The 20,871-nt window shown below is 42.3% G+C and overlaps 2 protein-coding genes across 4 annotated transcripts in view; both read left to right on the plus strand.

The window, feature by feature from the left end:
• The window catches only part of SYNJ1 (synaptojanin 1), an 88,458-nt gene extending 81,670 nt beyond the window's left edge, over positions 1-6,788 (plus strand). For 2 of the 3 annotated variants that reach the window (XM_007447413.1, XM_007447414.1), the window contains 2 exons: positions 1-118; positions 3,500-3,520. In XM_007447413.1, coding sequence (XP_007447475.1) covers positions 1-118; positions 3,500-3,520 — 139 coding nt within the window. Of the gene's footprint in view, positions 119-3,499; positions 3,521-5,990 lie in introns of those variants that run through there. The other variant, XM_007447412.1, reaches the window with a different exon arrangement.
• Positions 6,789-14,107: 7,319 nt separating this feature from the next.
• Positions 14,108-20,871, plus strand: part of CFAP298 (cilia and flagella associated protein 298) — a 17,244-nt gene continuing 10,480 nt past the window's right edge. Inside the window, exons 1-2 of the mRNA XM_007447415.1 lie at positions 14,108-14,246; positions 16,821-16,988. Coding sequence (XP_007447477.1) covers positions 14,108-14,246; positions 16,821-16,988 — 307 coding nt within the window. The remainder of the gene's footprint in view (positions 14,247-16,820; positions 16,989-20,871) is intronic.

The following is a 20,871-nucleotide window of genomic DNA, read 5'->3' on the forward strand; positions in this document are numbered from 1 at the left end:
GCAGATGCGGGAGCCTCTTGTCCCGGTGGCCACACCTATGCCTCAGTCTGCCCCGCAGCCACCCCCTCGGAGCAGGTCGTCCCACAGCTTGCCTTCTGAGCCTTCAGTGCAGCCGCAGGTAAGTCCTGCCAGCCGGCAGAAGATCATCTGGACGCTTCTGTGAGGGTTTTGGCTTATTTTTTGTTTTTTCTGTTTTCCTTTTTTTACTGAGGTATATTTGATGCCTTTGGTATAGTCTTTGAACATACTTATTTTAATTATTAGCTTAAGAAATAAACAAATATGAGATTCACTTTTAACAAATGTTTGTCTTTTGGTAGACAAACATTTAATCGCATGTTCAGATATGACTTCAACGGGTGAATGTCATTGGACATCTCAAACCAGCCACACAACAGATGCATGGTTTAGCTGTTTGAGGTTTGGGGTTTCTGTCTGTTTGTCTAACCTGTGGCCTGGATCAAGGGTTCTCAGAGAGTGACCCTAGATTAGGGATCTTTAAGGAATTCCAAGCAGCTAGCTCCCAGGCTGTTATATCTTGTTAATGTTTAAAGTGTTGGTGACTTTCTGGTTTTTTTAATGCATAATTTACTTTGGATAGTTAATGAATTAGGATGGACAATAATAATTTATTTTCTTATTGCTCACAGTTAATAAGTTTTGGCTTTTACTTCCTGGAGAGAGAGGCAGTCAGATCACTCCTGACCGCTGGCAGTCGAGTTAATTTCCAGTAACCCTCTGATTCCTCCTGATGCCACACAGCTAGCTCTTTTCCGTGGTGGAGCCGGCACTGGGCTTCCTCAGGGATCTCTAGCAGTTTCAGACACTATTGGATCAGTTTAGAAGTTTTGGGCGTGCAGCAGCAGGCTTATTCACCAAAGTGAAAACCATCAAAATAATGTTATCTCATGAGCGTCACACAGAAGACAGTGCCATTGCACTGTTGAGGATGCTGAAGATGTATAATAATCGTAGAAATCCTTCCAACAATAAATATCTATTATTTTCTCTCTGCCAATCGGCTTTTAGTGCATCATGAATTTTTCTTCTCATTTTCTTGTGAGGTGTACTATTGTATTTTTTTTTTTAATGTAATTGGAGGGCAAGAAACTTTCAAAGTAGCCGTATCTTAGAGCTTTGTATTGCTGTTTTAGGACAGAAAGTGATCATGAGATTCATAGTAAAAGTGAACCCTGATTCCTAAAACTCTATAAATGTTTTCAGTATTGAAAGTAGGTATGGTACTCTGAACAACTTCAGAAAGAACACACTTCAAGTAAGATTGCAATTCTCAGTAGAAAGTCATCTTATGACACAGAAATACTACAGGATGAATATTCCAATGACTGCCATATGTCATTTTCTTAGGTCATTTTTCAACTTGTTTTGCTTTCTGATTTTCATTGGAATGGGTGCGGTAATTTGGTGACAGACAGCAAGCCCATGCTTTGTGTGTGGCTCAGTAGATTGTGTTCTTGACTCTTGTATTCTGTTCATCAAAACTATGAAAGATGTTTGTTTTAAACCTTCTTTTTGCCTCAATCACTGATACCAAATTCCTCTGCACATTATATACACAGACACACTTTTCTTTTGGGGGAGTGGGGTCTTGTTCATGTCTTTGTGACTGTCTTTGTGAAGGATCACAAAGTGGTTAGTTTCCTCCTTGGAGCTTACAACGCTGAGGGGCTGGAAGGAAAGGGAAGTATTTTACCTTTTGTGCCTTTTGAACTTTGAACCATAAGAATAATACCTATTCAAAAAATAACAGACATTTAAAATTTTAAAAATCTTCTGTAGTGGCTATAAGTTGAAAAGGATGAGATAGTAAAATATGACATTTGTTATTTTGGTAATAATATGAAATAGTCTTAGAATTGAACACTTAGTAATTTTTACAAGTCTTTATCAATTCTGCCAAAAATCTACAAGGTATTTAAAACATAAAAACACACATGACCCAGCTTTACTTTTTATAACTATTTAAGTGTCCTTTGATTCGATAATTCTATATAGAAAAGATTCTTCTAATTCATATGATTATACAACATGTTGTGTATCCTTTACAAAATGTGAAAATGCCTCACCTATCTGACTTCCAACATCTTAGTCATCTGATTATCAGCTAAAAGCCAGAAGTCGGGAATCCAATGAGAAGTAAAATAATAGCATCATGGCTGTACTATTAACGTGATTGCTGACAGTGAGGGAAGAGAGCAAGTAGAAAATCTCAGCATTCTGGATCAATTGAATACCATCCCTGTGTATCTTAGTATAAACCCATTCCTATTTCCTATCCTGTGCCAAAGCTGATACATCAAGATCATCAGGAAAGCATTAAGTTCAGGAGTCTCATGTTTCGTAGGCAGGAAACTCTAGTAATACTTAATATATTTTAGAATGGTGTCTCTCTAAATTGTCAAAGTGAGTTTTGGTATTTTAAAATAAGGTGAGCTTTAAATATTGGGGAAGATTTGCTCAAACTGTTCCTTGAGAATACTGTAAGTTTTAAAAGTACTGCTATATTATGAAAAGATTATGATTTCATTTTTAAACAACAAAAAGAGGATCCAGTTTCTTACCTTGTTGTACCTTCCAGCTCATAAATTATGAAGTGAATTAATGATAGTATCACCCTTCAGAAAACCTGAGTAATATAGAACAAGCCTGGATCCTGACCATTTGTTAAATACCATTTTTCACTTTTTTGCAAAGTGATGCCATTTTGTACATTTTCTCTAATGATGATAAACCCACAGACTATCTTAAGGCTGTGTCCTACTCTTCTTGGGCTGCCATAACAAAATACCATAAACTGGGTGGCTCAAACAGTAGAAATTTGTTTTCTCACAGTTCTGGAGGCTGGAAGTCCGAGATCAAGATGCCACCATGGTTGGGTTCTGGGCTGTTTTCCTGGCTTGCAGACAGCTGCCTTCTTGCTGTGTGCTCACATGGCCTTTCCTCGGTGCTTGCACGAGGAGAAAAAGAGCAAGCCCTCTGGTGTGTCTCTGCCTAAGGGTGCTAATTCTATCGTGAGGGCCCCACTCGCATGACCTGATCTAACCTCAGTTACCTCCCAAAGGCCCCATCTCCAAAGACCATCACTTTGCGGGTTAGGGCTTTCAACATATGAATTTGGGGTGGGGGGGGCAACACAAACATTTCATCCATAACAGGCTGCTTCAGATATTTTAGAGCTTCCAAACCCTATTCGGAATATCATTTTTGGAATAACCACTTTGAACTAGTTAGTAATCAACCTCAGAAAAAATTAAAGTTTGAACACTAATTCAACAATACATTTTTCATTCAAAAATGACAGAAGAAATTGGAATTGTCTCTTGATCTTATGCTATGACCTGCAAATATCACTGCTCTTGGATTTTGTATATAACATAGAAATAAAAGTATTTTGAAGGCTGAATTGTTAGGGTTGTTGGTTGGTCTCCGATTGTCCTCCTAACTCTTTCCTTTGATGTCTGTGTTCCCTTTCTCAAAGCAGGAGCAACCATCAGGGTAACAGGTATTGGATTATTTCTCAATCTTATATGTGCTTTTCATCTGTCTTAGCACATTAGATGTATGAATCTTTTGCTTCATACATCTAAATTTTCACTCATTTTAAAAACCACCTGTCCACATTAATAAATTCTATTATCATACCATAAACCTGCTTTTTTACTTAGTATTTTGAATATTTAGGAACCATTTTAGTTCTTGCTAATGCTTTCCCATTTTTTTTGCTTTGTTTTTTACAAAAATTAACAAGACTAAGAAGTTTAACTTCAAGAAGGTAAGCTTTAGGTATATAGAAGTGTATTTGGCAAAACCAAAAAGGTTCTTGGTTTTAACAATGGCATAATTACATAAATACAAAATTCAGTTTTTTTTCTTAGATTTCTTTTGGGAAATTAAAAATAATTTTAGTAGCACAATTCTTTTTCGTAAGGAAGAACTGATGATTTACAAAGATGAAAGTTAACGTAGCAGGATTGTTTAAGGGCCTTTCCAACACCCTTCTCTGTAAAAATACCATCGTCATTAATGTCAAGTCATCACAAATCCTGCTTAGATATGTATAAATTAATTCTAATGTAATGAATGATGGTGTGGCTCTCATTATAATTTCAAGTCTGATTGGGCAAAATGATCCTGTTCCTATCAAATTACCCTTTAACTTATTTTGAAAGAAAAAATTTTAATATATGAAAATAAAGATATTTAAATGTATAGCATTTATGTGGCAAGGGCCTACTATTCTAAGCTGTGCAAGCATAAACGTCTTACCTGTAATGTCTATGTCGTGGACTCTTGTATCTACCATGGGAGAATTGGGGCCCAGGCCCAATCAAGTACTTCTGTTTTGTTATATGAACCACAAATAATCCAGACATGATTGGTAATGTAGAGCTAATTGTAATTTTATGATGTCTGTAATAAATTTGTCTCTCAAGTACTTTAATACACTTAGAATACAGTGTAGAATCTGTGACATGTTTACTCTTCAATTTTGTACAAATTTGTCGCCACATTGTTTAAAGAAAAACTTATTTGTTTATTCAATTATAAAGTATGTTCTAGATCAGCTGAATAAAACAGATACTAGAGAGTGATTCACTTATGAAGTTATCCACACTGTTTCCTTTTGCAAATGAACAGCCTTCTCTATTCTTAAGCACCAAGTTACTGTTTCATAAGATGCAGTTACGTTTTATTGGGACTGCTGCTCTTTTTTTCAACATATTTCATGAATGTTTAGTTATTTGCTTTAACAACGATCTAAATTCATTTTGGGTCGTGCTCTGTTTTGTTACGTTGCAAGTCTTGAGCTAAAATTCTCCCTCACCTGTCCTTTTCAACCCAAAGGTTTGTTTTCTTACCTTTAATTTGGCAGAAATATCCAAGTCATCTACCTAGTTTTAATAATTATGTAGGTTTTTAAAAATTGTTAAAATGAAATTCCTGATGAGCCAATTTTCTCATAAGGCCAGCCCCCTCCCCCCCCCGCCCAGTTCTGTTACCCATAGGGAAAGTTGGCCATGCTCAGTCCCACAGCCATGCTCCACTCCAGCTGGCTTCTTTGTGAAGTAGGCACACAGGGCAGATTTTTCATAACTGTGAAGTCATTCCGACCCCTCCTTCTGCCAGTAACAGTTCACAGCCAACGCTGTCACGTAGAGAGGACTGTGCACCCTCTGGGCACAGCTTCATTTTGGTTTAAGAATTAATATACCAAATAGAAAATGGGACTCCCCACCACCACCCCGTTTTAAACAATCATTGCATATGATTGTTAACAAACATATCTGTTTTGGAACATTTTTACAAGATGAAGGAAGGTCAGTTAAGGAATACTGTCATGTTACTCACAGCGTTTATCCTGCAAAGGACAACTTACATTAAAAGGCAAAGAATGCTTTGGAAATTTATTTATCCAAGTAGAAAAGGAAAAGATATGTTGTTTTCAGCTGGTGAATACAAATATACTAATAAAATTAATTTTCATCCATAAAGTTGAATTTCCATATTTAAATCTCAATGAAAATATATTTAAAAGAACAGTGAAACCACATCATCATCATAGATGGGTGCTGGAAGTTTATTTATAGAGATTTCGCATAAGTTCTAAAGATGGATTTCTTCAGTTTGTGTGAACATCTGATAGAACTGGGCATGAGCAAAACTCATCTGCTAATTCTGTACAGTTCTCCATTCTACCGTATCAATACTTGCATGGATAAAATAAGCTCTGTTTAATAAAAGGACTTATTTATTTAGTAGGGAGTTTTTAAAAAATAATATTTTAGCTGTGTCATCTTACTTAAACCACCAGAGTAACAAGCCACACAAAGCTGCTTTTCATTTTCTAAATTTGTATACTCCCTCACCCCCCCGAAAATGAAGAATAATTGAGACAGGAAGAATAGGGGGTATTCAAAGTAAATATATTGCTTTTTGGTTGATTATTCAGTGCTCTCTCTCTTCTCCAGGTAAAAACAAACGGGGTCTCTGCCATCAGACTGGACTCGCCATTAAAGACCGACCCATTTGAAGACCTGTCATTGAACCTGCTTGCTGTATCAAAGGCTCAGCCATCTGTTCAAACCCCAGACCCAAAGGGGTTGATTCCATTGCCTTCTGCAACCCCAAGTAACATGAATACTTTGAGTTCTGTAAGCTGCATGCTGACAATACCTCCAATTCCAGCCCGGAGTAAATCCCAGGAAAACACGCGATGTTCTCCAAACCCATTCACTGAGAGCTCGAGCAGCACAAATCCTTTCACCGACAGGACTGCCGCTCCCAGAAACCCCTTTAGAGCTGAGTCTCAAAAATCAGAGGCCACTTCGTGGTTCTCCGAAGAAGAGCCCGTTGCTCAGAGTCCTTTCCCTTCTCTGCAGCCTCTCAGACAGAACAGTAGCAAGCCTTCATCTTCACTGGATGGCTTTGAGGACAGTTTTGGTCCGCAGGGCCCACCTACACAAAAAAGCAGCAACCCAAAAGGATGGGTAACCTTCGAGGAAGAAGAGGACTTTGGTGTGACAGGAAAGTCAAGGCCCACTTGTCCAGACCTACTGGGTGATCAGCTGAGTTCGTCTTCTGGCTCCAAGGTGACCTTTAGTGATGACTGGAATAAAGGTACCAGTGTCTCTTTCTGTGTGTTGCCAGCAAGAAGACCACCTCCGCCTCCTGTCCCTCTGCTCCCACCTGGCACCACCCCTCCAGCAGACCCTTTCACAGCCTTGGCCTCTAAGGCATCACCCACGCTAGACTTTACAGAAAGATAATGTTATACAGTAGAAAGCAGTTGTTCTTATAGTTTTGGCAGGGTAGAGCCAAAAGAATTGGGCATTCGTTATTCATTATGTGCAATAAGTAATTGTTAAGTGCACTGATGTTGTCATGAAATAACCACTATTTAATGTGTACAAAGTTGGAATATGTGTATATTGGAAATAAGGAAAAATCTTTCTCATTATTAACTGGAATTTTGGTGTGTTTCTGTTTGGATAAATACGAGAGAGTAGAAGCCATAAAAAGTGCTCAAAACTACTTTAGAAAATAGTCCTTATTCAGAAATTCTTTGTCAGTCTCCTTTACAGAATCTCAAAAAGCCCAAACAACTTCTAGCTGACATTACTGCCAGCCCCTTTCTTACTTGTTAAAAATTGGTATTTATAAGTATTTACCAAAGAGCTGTCAAACTTATACTGAAACAGAATTTAGAAGGATATATATATATATATATATACACACACACTTACATATTTGTAAAACACATAATTTAAATTCTAAATCAGACCAAATTTTTACCTAAAAATTCGAACATAGTTCTTCTTTCAATATTTCATTATCTAAAGGATGGCTGAAAATGAAATTTGGATATTTCATTCCTTTTCTTTCTAAAACTAGAATGATCTTACTAGGGAACCAGAATCAACCACCGTTCCACACCCACCCCCGCCTGGCACGCACACCGCACACACCCCTGTTACCTGCCACTGCAGCACGTGCGCCGGCTTTTCCGGGGGAGGAGCTTCTTGCAGCTGGAAGCGGTGTAGTGTGTGGTTACAGTCGGTCACGTGGACCGACACCCCGGCCCTTTCAAAAAAGCACGCTGGCCCAGAAAGTCGGGAAAGCACGTGCCACCAAGCTCAGTGAAGAGCGCTAGAGCTCAAAGTACGCGAAGGCGTCCGCTGCCCACGGCCCTCGTGCACTTTTCTTGCCGCCTCCGCTCTGGAAGTGGTGAGCGGGCCACAGGTGCCGCCCGGGGCGGAACTGGGATCTACTCCTTGTGTGTTCTCTCCCTCTCACGAACTACACGACACATCTGTGATGCTGCTTTACGTTTGTAGAGGCTACACCTCAAATTAGCTGTGGATTTTGTCTCCTGCACTGCCAGTATGCAGCTGATCCTGCTTTAATTTTATGAAGACGTACACAGAATGTATACAGAATGTAGTATTTTGATACCATTGAGTAATCCTAATCAGAAAACTCCTTGAGCAATAGTTGTTTTGTTGTCAGTTTAAGATTACCTTTACCCATTATATTAACGTTCCTTTTATACAAAGAGTTGTATATGTCGACCTAAATTCCGTTGTCTGCATTTAACCTTTAAAGATGTGCATTAGCGGAATATCAGAAAAAAGAGTTCCTGGCTAAGTACGTAAAACGTAAAAGCACAGCAAACTGCCTCGCACTTAACCGCATAAAGCAAATCTGTTAGGAAAAAAGCACTTTTCTAAATACTCAAATGTTATCAGAATACTATGTTTATAAAAGTAACCCTCTCTCTATTAACAGCCATGATTTGCTGTTAGAAATAACTAATGAGTTTTATATTGTGCTTTTTGGGGGGGTTCTAATCATTTCAGCAGTAGTATATTTTAAACAGCAGTATTCCTATAGGCAGTGTGCTTCAAAATGTGAATTAACTTGTTGAAACTGTGGCTTTAACAATCCATGTGATTAGTATATATGGTATTCAATATTTGCTCTCCATTAGCAAAATAATTCATTATAAACTTCACTAGTGCAGATTGCAGTTCTGTGAGCAATGTTTCCTATTGAATATAAACTACTGTCTAAAATATACATATCATGTAGCAGCTCAGCCTTTATCAGCAAATTCTACTTGGCAAGTTGCTGAAAAAGTGCACAAAGATATGAAAGTTAAAGGTCTGCTGCAAATAACTAGCCACTATTCTGTGTATTATTAAAATATTTACCAGTTCTGTTAAAAGCAGAGCAGAAGGTAGACACAGGATCTCTTTGTGAATTCTTCATTCTCTATAGTAGATTGCTGTTTATATGTAAGAATTTTATTGCTTATGTGGCATACAGTATTTATAACTATATACTTTATAGAAGTACAGTATTAAAGTCAGTGGTATGTAAACACTCTACATATCCTGTGAAATGTGCTCTCATATGAAATAAATATACCTGTCTTTACCATATTGACTACATTGATCAAAAGGGAGGAATTTTTCTCAGCCGTTTTCCTTGAAGTTTTTATATACGGGTTTGGTGACAGTTGGGGATTAATTCTTGTTGTATAATTGGGTATTTTAATTCAAGATCTTATTTTCATCCATTTCACTTCTCTATGTAATATTTCGGATAAAAGTAAGAAGAAAGCTATTCTGAGATTACTAATCACCGTTAAGAAGCCATGCACTTATTCAGCAAGAGAGGCCCTGATGCAAAATCTTGTTGGCTCGAAAATAACACGTGAAGCATGAATGATGATTTTCTGACCCAGAGCAAGAGAAACAGCTTGCGGGGTCAAGGGGAGGCGCAGAAGGGAAACAGGTGCACGAGGAGCCAGGCGAAAGAAGAGACTGCCTTAAAAGACCCAAAGTCGGGGGCTTCCCTGGTGGCGCAGTGGTTGAGAGTCCGCCTGCCGATGCAGGGAACACGGACGGGTTCGTGCCCCGGTCCGGGAAGATCCCACATGCCGCGGAGCGGCTGGGCCCGTGAGCCATGGCCGCTGAGCCTGCGCGTCCGGAGCCTGTGCTCCGCAACGGGAGAGGCCACAACAGTGAGAGGCCCGCTTACCGCCAAAAAAAAAAAAAGACCCAAAGTAAGAGACCGAGGCCAGTAGTTCCTGTTAGTATTGCCTTTTTTCAGATTGCCATTTAAAACAATAACCTTGATTCTTAAATAGTTCAGTTATGTTCATTAACCTCTGATTAAGAAGTTACAGATACAGAATAATAGGCTTTGTAAAACCTTTTTATTTTAAGGTAAATTTGTATGCAGTTATAAGAAATAATGCAGAGAGATCCCAGTTTCCCAAAAGTGGGAAACTACCTTTTACCCAGTTTCCTTCAGTGGCAACATTTTGCAAAACTATAGTACGATACTACAACCAGGACATTCACATTGACACAAGACCTTCCCATCACCACAAAGATCCTTCATGTTGCCCTTTTCCTGCTTCCCTCCCATCCCATGCCCCTCTCCTGTGTCCTTAACTTCTGGCAACCACTAACCTATTCTCCATTTCTACAGTTTTGCCACTTCAAGAGTGTTACGTAAATGGAATCGTGTAACCGTTTGGGATTGACTTTTTTTACTCAGCATAATTCTCTGGAGATTCATCTGGATTGCATGTATCAATAGTTTGTTCCTTTTTATTGCTGTGTATCAATAGTATTCCATGGTATGGATGTACCACAATTGGGTTAACCATTTGCTCACCCGTTGAAGGACATCTGGGTTGTTCCAGTTTGGGGCTATTATAAATGAAGCTGCCATGAACATTCATCTCAGGTTTTTATGTGCACATTAAGTTTTCTCTGGGATAAATGCCCAGGAGTGCAATTGCTGGGTCGTAGGGTGGTTGCATGCTTGGATTTTTTAGAACTGCCAGATTGTCTTCTAGAATGACTGTACCATTTAACATTCCCATCGGCAATTTACGAGTGATCCAGTTTCTTCTCATCCTTGCCTGCATTTGCTGTTGTTACTATTTTTTACTTTAGCCATTTTGGTAGTAAATATTTCATTGTGGCTTTGTGTTTCCCTAATAGCTAATGGTAGTGAACATATTTTCATGTGATATTTGCTATCTAACATCTTCTTTAGTGAAATATCTATTTGTGTCTTTTGTGCATTTTCTAAATAGATTGCTTTTTTACTATCGTGTTTTGAGGGTCCTTTTTGTATGCTAGATACTCCACCTCTGTTGGATATGTGGTTTGCACATATATCTCTCTGTCTGTAGCTTATCTTTTCAGCCTCTCCACATGATCCATAGCCAGGTCCTGAGCCCCGCAGGTCCACATTTACAGCATGAGTGACTGACACAGGAAAACCAAACTCACAAACTCACGTATAAATCAAAATGCCAGTTTATTGTTAGAAAAGTAAGTCTGACCACATCAAGATTTCGCGAACATGTGGAAATATGGGAACTCATACACTGTTGGTGAGAGGGCAAACTGGCACATCAGTTCTGGAGAGCAATTTAGCAACATCCAGTAAAGTTCCTGTATTCTATCACAACCAATTAGACTTAGAGAGAAACTCTAGGACATGTGGAGCAGGATGTGCATTGTTTGTAATGGTGAAAACTAGAAAGAAACTAACCATCAAGAGGGAAATAGAGTGACATATTCATAGTGGACTACTATACAGCGGTGAAGTGAATGAAATATTAGTAAATCTCATTATGGAGCCATAAAGCAAGGTATAAAATAATACAGTATGACATTAGTTACATAAAATTTAAAACATGCAAAACAGTATTCTCTATTCTTTAGGGGTACATATGTGTGTTAATGGTATTTCTGTGTGTGTGTGTGGTACACGGGCCTCTCACTCTCGTGGCCTCTCCCGTTGCGGAGCACAGGCTCCGGACGCGCAGGCTCAGCGGCCATGGCTCACAGGCCCAGCCGCTCCGCGGCACATGGGATCTTCCTGGACCGGGGCATGAACCCGTGTCTCCTGCATCGGCAGGCGGACTCTCAACCACTGCGCCACTGGGGAAGCCCAATGGTATTTGAAAAAAATTTTTTTAAATACAGTAAAAATGTGCTCTTTTCCTCCCTGGCTGCCTGATATCTAGCAGCCATCATGCATGGCCCATTAGTTATTTGCACCAGAGTGTTCATCACTAATGCAGTGCTTCAGCAGATATACAAATGGTCATAAGATGCCCTTTACCCTAGAAAGGCAACAGTACCTAAAATATTGAGACAATAAGCTAAAGTACACAAGACCACCCAGATGTCATCTTTGTCTTCAGATTCAGAACCAACTTGGGTGGTGACAAGACAACGGGCTTTGGCATGATTTATGATCACTTAAACCACACTGAGAGGGCTTCCCTGGTGGTGTGGTGGTTAAGAATCCGCCTGCCAACATAGGGGACACGGGTTCAAGCCCTGACCTGGGAAGATCCCACATGCCACGGAACAACAAAGCCCGTGCACCACAACTACTGAGCCTGCGCTCTGTAGCCCGAAAGCCACAACTACTGATCCTACGTGCCACACCAACCAAAGCCCGCGCACCTAGAGCCCGTGCTCCACAGCAAGAGAAGCCACTGCAATGAGAAGCCCGCGCCCCGCAATGAAGAGTAGCCCCCGCTCACCGCAACTAGAGAAAAGCCCGCGTGCAGCAACGAAGACCCAACGCGACCAAAAATAAGTAAATAAATTTATAAAACAAAATAACCACACTGAGAAAAAGCTACGCACAGAATTTGTAAGACATGGCCTGTATGAGAAGAAAAAGACCTAAAGAGAACACTGAAAGGCATGCAACGAAAGAGTAAAGTTAAGAGGACTACAAAGGCAAATATCGGTGCTGACAAAGATTAAAGATGGTGCAAGGGCTCGATCTGTGACAGTCTGGCAGATTTTCCACCAGATATGTAGTTGATAACTACATATTTAAACAAAACTGGCCAGTACAAACATGGGTTTTCTATACTTTTCATTCATTTTATATTATTAAAAATTATACCCAGAGACCCTGTAGTACATGAGTGTGTGGATAAATGGTTCTGTCTACCTAGAAGGCTATACTATAAACCAAGTTTTTAAGCAGGAGTTGGCTTGATGGATACGCAGTTGGATTCAGGAGAAATAGGGGGATGATCTTACAGCCAGCAGTCAGGAGCTAAGTGACCACAGTAGGCCACTTTCTTCCTCTGGAGAAGGGAGACATTTGCCAATCTGACCAGTACTGCATGTTCCAGGGCTTGGGTGAACCCTGCCGCAACAGTACTAGAGATGAAAACACATCTCTCCCTGGGCGCCATCCCGCCCCTATCCAGCGTCAGTCTAACGGTCTTCACATAAGGCTCTGGATTGGCTTTGGGCATTTCCAAGGCCTACAGTCACACACTTTCTCCACTCTGCCCCGGAACTTAAGAGTTTCAATGGAGGGAGGCAAAGTTTCAGGTACACAAAGTGGCAGGTGCTTGTAATATTCAATTTGCATTTGGCAATGGCCCTTCCAAGGAGATAACCAGGGATCAGGGCCTTGCACTATTTTAGCTTTGCTAGCGCCTCGTTATCAAGGCCTCAGTACAAATGTCACCCAAGGAATGCCTGAAGGCTTAAGGCATTCCTTGACCCTCCAATCTAAAAAGCCAGTCACCCTGTTCTGTTTTTATATCTATTTGAATTTGCCTTATCCGTTTATTTTTGTTTTCTCTTTGTCACTTACACTGAATATAAGCTCCATGAGAGCAGTGACCCTGAATCTGCCTCCCTGTCACCGGCGCCCAGAAGAAAGCACCGAACCCGATTGCCTTTAATAAGAATTTGTTGGGCAGTGAGTTGCTGGATAGTTTGGGGAGGGTCGCTACGGCAGCAGCCTCTCGAGCCACTCTAGAGATGCGAATTCGAATCAGCCCCCACGAAGGAGTACGGACACTTTCCCTGACCCTTCAGTGCTGAAAACCGGAGCAGAGGCAGCAGACACCGGGAATCAGCGATCCGAGACAGCCTCTTCTGAGCGCTCCAGACCCGAAGCAGCGGGAGGAGTTTCCGGAAGTGGAGACTGGGGGCGGCGGAAATGTTACCGAGGCTCCGAGCTGCGGTGGGGAGACTGCTGCGGGGCTGGGCACCTGTGGGTTCCCACTACCCCACCCATTTCCGACCTAGCAACCTCTTTCCCACCCACCCACCTACCTGGGTGGAATCTTGGGCCCCAGGCGAGCCGACGGGGCGGCCAGCACTCCACTCAGCCGGCTGATCTGTTTGAGGGTTGCCCCGACGACACCCACTTCCGGGAGCAGGGCTCGGCGAATCCGGCTTGCCGGGTGCGGGCGGGCCCCGGAGGCCTTCCCGCACTGTGTGGATCGTTGCTCGCCAGCACCTGCTCCCGGGAGTGGAGGGAGGGGTCTCCGAGCACCATAGCTTCCCCAGCCTCGGGGTCTGACCTTGAGCGGCGGCCCTCAGACTGTTTCTTTGTTGCTCCTGGCAACAGCCACTTCCGGGAGCGAGTGCAGTTCCCCCAGCAACGCGAGCCTCGGAGCCCCGGGTTCCCGCCTCCCAGCGGCAGTTAGTCGGTCGGTCGGTCGTCGCTGTTCGCCGCTCATTCCGGGCCTTCTCGCCTCCTCGGCGGGACCTCCGGAGCCAGCATGGTTCTGCTGCACGTGAAGCGGGGCGACGAGAGCCAGTTCCTGCTGCAGGCGCCGGGGAGCACGGAGCTGGAGGAGCTCACGGTGCAGGTGGCCCGGGTCTACAACGCGCGGCTCAAGGTGCAGCGCGTCTGCTCAGGTGCGGCCCGGCGGCGCGGCGAGTTTGCCGGCTGGGTTGGGGTGGGGGCCCGGACCGCGAGGGCCCCGGAAGGGAAGAAGAAACCGGGCCATCTGGGACGAAGTTGGGCGGGACCCACGAGGCTTTCTCGGGCAGGCTGGGGCCGAGGGTCAATTTTGTGAAGATTTGCAAAGATATGCGGCAGCCGGGCTTGAAATGGGAAAGCGGGGCTCGCCAGAGATGCTTCAAAAGCTGGTGGACCGCGAGGAGAGGCTCCCGGAGCCGGCGGGGAGGGCGCACCCCAGGGTCTGGGAGCCGGGATTGGGGCGCTGGGAACAAACCGAAATAGACCGTGTACAGAGGAGGCAAGAGGCACGGGAGGGAGCCGGAACCTTGGGCCCAAGAGCCGTTGTAGTGGATTTCAGCAAGTGTGAGAGGTGGCACGACCACTGGGCCGTTTTTTTTTGAATGTTGAGCCTTTTTTAAATTTATTTATTTTTATTTTTTATTTTTTGGCTGTGTTGGGTCTTCGTTTCTGTGCGAGGGCTTTCTCTAGTTGTGGCAAGCGGGGGCCACTCTTCATCGCGGTGCGCGGGCCTCTCACTGTCGTGGCCTCTCTTGTTGCGGAGCACGGGCTCCAGACGCGCAGGCTCAGTAGTTGTGGCTCACGGGCCTAGTTGCTCCGCGGCATGTGGGATCTTCCCAGACCAGGGCTCGAACCTGTGTCCCCTGCATTAGCAGGCAGATTCTCAACCACTGCGCCACCAGGGAAGCCCCCACTGGGCCGTTTTTTAAAAGTGAATTTCCTATCTTGAGACTTTGGAGGTAGAGCAGTTTCCGGTGGTGAGCCCCCCACCTTTGGGATGGCCTTCAGAGGTGAGAAACAGTGAGAGAGCCTCGGTGTTCTTGCCTCTCTTGGTGTTCCCTTCCCCAGGAAGCAAAGCCTGATTCTCCTGTTACAGTGTTTTGGTCACCGTCCTCTCGACACTCTGGAGCAGTGCCGGAGCTTTCCACCGCGATGGAAAATGTTCCCAGGTTGTGCTGTCCAGTAAGGTATCCACTAAGCACAGGGGGCCGTTGAGCACCACCAAGAAACAGCGTTTTTTATTTCATTGCATTTCAACTTAAATCCAAGTAGCCACGTGCAGCTAGTAACTGCCACATTAGGCAGCGCAATACTTGACGGGATGCTACTCCAGGTGTGGTCTAGGGTGTGATTGTGTCTATAATTATACCACGTGATTTTTGTACCATGGAGAACTCCTTAAGGGTCATGGTTTCTACCTTTATGGGTCATACGTATATTTTCTTAGTAAAATTTAGACTCCAAAACAATCTCGATTAAGTGTTATTTTAAAATGAAAGTATTTGGGGAGAAAAGGGCCTCAACTTCTTTTTCTATGAACTTATCCATTGAAATGTGGTGCTGATTGTTCAGGCATGTTAGTGAACTTAAAACCCATTCATTTGGGACTTCCATGGTGGTCCAGTGGTTAAGATTCTGCGCTTCCACTGCAGGGGGCACGGGTTCGATCCCTGGTGGGGGAACTAAGATCCTACATGCCATGAGACGTGACCAAAAAAAAAAACCCAACCCATTCATTTAGTCTACAGTCCTTGTTATCAGCTGTGGTTCAGGCAGGCTCCAGTGCTATGCCCACCGAAGACAGAGATGAATGAGACCAGCTCCTTGACCCCCAGATACTTACAGTCTGGTGGGGAGAGAGAAAATAAGTATCCCATAAATAGCCCATTAAGTTCCACCATTTGTTCCATAGTATTGTATTATTATAGGCCATCTGGTGTCTTCACACAGTGCTATGGGAAGACTTAGCTCCACGTACCCCTTTCATGTGGAAGAAGGGAGAGAGAGAGAGAAGGAAAGAGAAGAAAGAAAGAAAGACAGTTTTGCAAGGTTGAAATGTGGATTCGTTTTGGGGTGAATATGTATGGAACAGGAAAAATACAAAGCATGCATTTGAATAGTGAACATGATACTAGAAAATCAAGGTCTTGTCTCTGCCACTGTGGAAGAGTGCCTTATTTCCTCCCCAATTATCAGATGTACATAAATCCTTTATAAAGTATTTATTAAAGTTTTATATACAGTAGTTGAAGTGTGACCAGAGCAAGCCTCAGGTGATACAGCTGCAAATTAGGGAAGATGGGGATGTTGATAACGGTCTGGCCTACCTCTCAAGCTTAAATTAAATGAGAGAAGCTATGTGAACGCACTTGGGAAACCATAACGCCCTATGTGGATGTGTATTCAGACTGTCAATGAATTTGAATTTGTGCCTCCTGAGTGCCGGGAAGTATAACGTAGCACAGTGGGTTAGAGCACAGAACCTGTAGCCTGTGAACGGTGGGTAAACACCCAGATTCTCTGCTTCGGTTGACCTAGGACAAATTGCTGAGCATTTGTCAGAGGTCAAGGACAGGTCTGGCACATAGCAAGTGGCATCAGAGCGTTTGTTAAATAAAATAGCCAATGGGCAAGACCCCCGACCACTAGGGAGCTTACATTCCAATGAGGTGTAAGGTGTTATGATGATGACTACCATACATATTGTCTAACTTTCTCTTGTTTTTAAGAAATGGAAGAATTAGCAGAACATGGCGTATTTCTCCCTCCCAATATGCAAGGACTGACTGATGACCAGATTGAAGATTTGAAATTAAAGGATGAATGGGGTGAAAAGTGTGTCCCCAGTGCAGGTTCAGTATTTAAAAAGGATGATATTGGACGAAGGAATGGACAAGGTAATTCAGCATTTTTCTTCTCTCTGCATGCCTGAGTATAGCAATAAGTACGAAAGCAGTTCTTTAAGTTAAAAAATTGACCTCAGTATTTATATACAAACTTATAAAATACTGCACCATATAACTACTTGTAAAACACTAATCCAGAATGAGTTAGGTGGAAAAGAAGGCATCTATCTTCTTGCTGTAAGTTGCAGCTAGCTTTTAAATGTGATAGATGAACCATAAGAAATTACCATTTTTTGTTATTCTTTCTCTAATTGCTTTAGGTGCAAGGTTAGGTTGTTTATTCGAGATGTTTCCTGTTTCTTAAGGTGGGATTGTATTGCTATAAACTTCCCTCTTAGAACTGCTTTTGCTGCATCCCATAGATTTTGGGTCGTTGTGTCTCCATTGTCATTTGTTTCTAGGTATTTTTTAATTTCCTCTTTGATTTCTTCAGTGATCACTTCGTTATTAAGTAGTGTATTGTTTAGCCTCCATGTGTTTGTATTTTTTACAGATCTTTTCCTGTAATTGATATCTAGTCTCATAGCGTTGTGGTCAGAAAAGATACTTGATACAATTTCAGTTTTCTTAAATTTACCAAGGCTTGATCTGTGGCCCAAGATATGATCTATCCTGGAGAATGTTCGTGAGCACTTGAGAAAAATGTGTATTCTGTTGTTTTTGGATGGAATGTCCTATAAATATCAATTAAGTCCATCTTGTTTAATGTATCATTTAAAGCTTGTGTTTCCTTATTTATTTTCATTTTGGATGATCTGTCCATTGGTGAAAGTGGGGTGTTAAAGTCCCCTACTATTATTGTGTTACTGTCAATTTCTCCTTTTATGGCTGTTAGCATTTGCCTTATGTGTTGAGGTGCTCCTATGTTAGGTGCGTAAATATTTACAATTGTTATATCTTCTTGGATCGATCCCTTGATCATTATGTAGGGTCCTTCTTTGTCTCTTCTGATAGTCCTTATTTTAAAGTCTATTTTGTCTGATATGAGAATTGCTACTCCAGCTTTCTTTTGGTTTCCATTTGCATGGAATATCTTTTTCCTTCCCCTTACTTTCAGTCTGTATGTGTCTCTAGGTCTGAAGTGGGTCTCTTGTAGACAGCATATATATGGGTCTTGTTTTTGTATCCATTCAGCCAATCTGTGTCTTTTGGTGGGAGCATTTAGTCCATTTACATTTAAGGTAATTATTGATATGTATGTTCCTATTCCCATTTTCTTAATTGGTTTGGGTTCGTTATTGTAGGTCTTTTCCTTCTCTTGTGTTTCTTGCCTAGAGAAGTTCCTTTAGCATTTGTTGTAAAGCTGGTTTGGTGGTGCAGACCTCTCTCAGCCTTTGCTTGTCTGTAAAGGTTTTAGTTTCTCCATCAAATAATGAGATCCTTGCTAGGTAGAGTAGAAAGTTAGATCAATGGAACAGGACTTCATCACTTTCAGTATGTCCTGCCACTCCCTTCTGGCTTGTAGAGTTTCTGCTGAGAGATCAGCTGTTAACCTTATGGGGATTCCCTTGTGTGTTATTTGTTGTTTTTCCCTTGCTGCTTTTAATATGCTTTCTTTGTATTTAGTTTTTGACAGTTTGATTAATATGTGTCTTGGCGTATTTCTCCTTGAATTTATCCTGTATGGGACTCTCTGTGCTTCCTGGACTTGATTAACGATTTCCTTTCCCATATTAGGGAAGTTTTCAACTATAATCTCTTCAAATATTTTCTCAGTCCCTTTCTTTTTCTCTTCTTCTTCTGGAACCCCTATAATTCGAATGTTGGTGCGTTTAATGTTGTCCCAGAGGTCTCTGAGACTGTCCTCAGTTCTTTTCATTCTTTTTTCTTTATTCTGCTCTGCAGTAGTTATTTCCACTATTTTATCTTCCAGGTCACTTATCCGTTCTTCTGCCTCATTTATTCTGCTATTGATCCCATCTAGAGTATTTTTCATTTCATTTATTGTGTTGTTCATCATTGTCTGTTTCATCTTTATTTCTTCTAGGTCCTTGTTAACTGCTTCTTGCATTTTGTCCATTCTATTTCCAAGATTTTGGATCATCTTTACTATCATTATTCTGAACTCTTTTTCAGGTAGACTGCCTATTTCCTCTTCATTTGTTAGGTCTGGTGGGTTTTTATCCTGCTCCTTCATCTGCTGTGTGTTTTTCTGTCTTCTCATTTTGCTTATCTTACTGTGATTGGGTTCACCTTTTTGCAGGCTGCAAGTTCGTAGCTCCCGTTGTTTTTGATGTCTGTCTCCAGTGGCTAAGGTTGGTTCAGTGCACACTCTTGCACTGCTGGTGGGAATGTGAATTGGTACAGCCACTATGGAGAACAGTATGGAGGTTCCTTAAAAAACTACAAATAGAACTACCATATGACCCAGCAATCCCACTGCTGGGCATGTACCCTGGGAAAACCATGGTTCAAAAAGAGTCATGTACCAAAATGTTCATTGCAGCTCTATTTACAATAGCCCAGAGATGGAAACAACCTAAGTGTCCAACATTGGATGAATGGATAAAGAAGATGTGGCACATATATACAATGGAATATTACTCAGCCATAAAAAGAAACGAAATTGAGCTATTTGCAATGAGGTGGATGGACCTAGAGTCTGTCATACAGAGTGAAGTAAGTCAGAAAGAGAAAGACAAATACCATATGCTAACACATATATATGGAATTTAAGGGAAAAAAATGTCATGAAGAACCTAGGGGTAAGACAGGAATAAAGACACAGACCTACTAGAGAATGGACTTGAGGATATGGGGAGGGGGAAGGGTAAGCTGTTACAAAGCGAGAGAGAGGCATGGACATATATACACTACCAAACGTAAGGTAGATAGCTAGTGGGAAGCAGCCACATAGCACAGGGATATCAGCTCGGTGCTTTGTGACCGCCTGGAGGGGTGGGATAGGGAGGGTGGGAGGGAGGGAGATGCAAGAGGGAAGAGATATGGAAACATATGTATATGTATAACTGATTCACTTTGTTATAAAGCAGAAACTAACACACCATTGTAAAGCAATTATACTACAATAAAGATGTAAAAAAAAAAAAAAATTACCATTTTTGTTGGCAACAAGTGATTGAAAATTGGCATTTTCATGTGGTTCAACCTAATCGTTTGAGGGGATAATCATTGATAATGTATTGAAGGGTGTGTTTTGTTACAGTTTGCAGATCAGTGTTTATTTAGAGATTCTGTGTGGAAGGAGGAAATAAATGTCAGTCCAACAGTCTCCACTCGAATTGAGGACATGTCTCTCTTTTGTACAAAGCAGTTTAGGACACACCAGAACACTGAAGAAATTCCTCTTGTTTTAGTATATGTTTGTGTGGAATTGGAAGGAAAAAGGGATGATAACCCATTTTGATAGCTTCTTATCCCTTTTAACCTGCATAAAAAACTCCATTTAAAAGATTATAGGGGCTTCCCTGGTGGCACAGTGGTTGAGAGTCTGCCTGCCAATGCAGGGGACACGGGTTCGTGCCCCGGTCCAGGAAGATCCCACATGCCGCGGAGTGGCGGGGTTCGTGAGCCATGGCCGCTGAGCCTGCGCGTCCAGAGCCTGTGCTCCGCAACGGGAGAGGCCACAACAGTGAGAGGCCCGCATACGGCAAAAAAAAAACAAAAACAACAATATCAACAAAAAAGACTATAATTGGGACTTCCCTGGTGACGCAGTGGTTAAGAATCCGCATGCTGGGCTTCCCTGGTGGCGCAGTGGTTGAGAGTCCGCCTGCAGATGCAGGGGACACGGGTTCGTGCCCCGGTCTGGGAGGATCCCGCGTGCCGCGGAGCGGCTGGGCCCGTGAGCCATGGCCGCTGGGCCTGCGCGTCCGGAGCCCGTGCTCCGCAACGGGAGAGGCCACAACAGTGA

Source organism: Lipotes vexillifer, unplaced genomic scaffold (genome assembly GCF_000442215.2).
Source record: "Lipotes vexillifer unplaced genomic scaffold, Lipotes_vexillifer_v1.1 scaffold689, whole genome shotgun sequence".
NCBI lineage: Eukaryota > Metazoa > Chordata > Mammalia > Artiodactyla > Lipotidae > Lipotes > Lipotes vexillifer.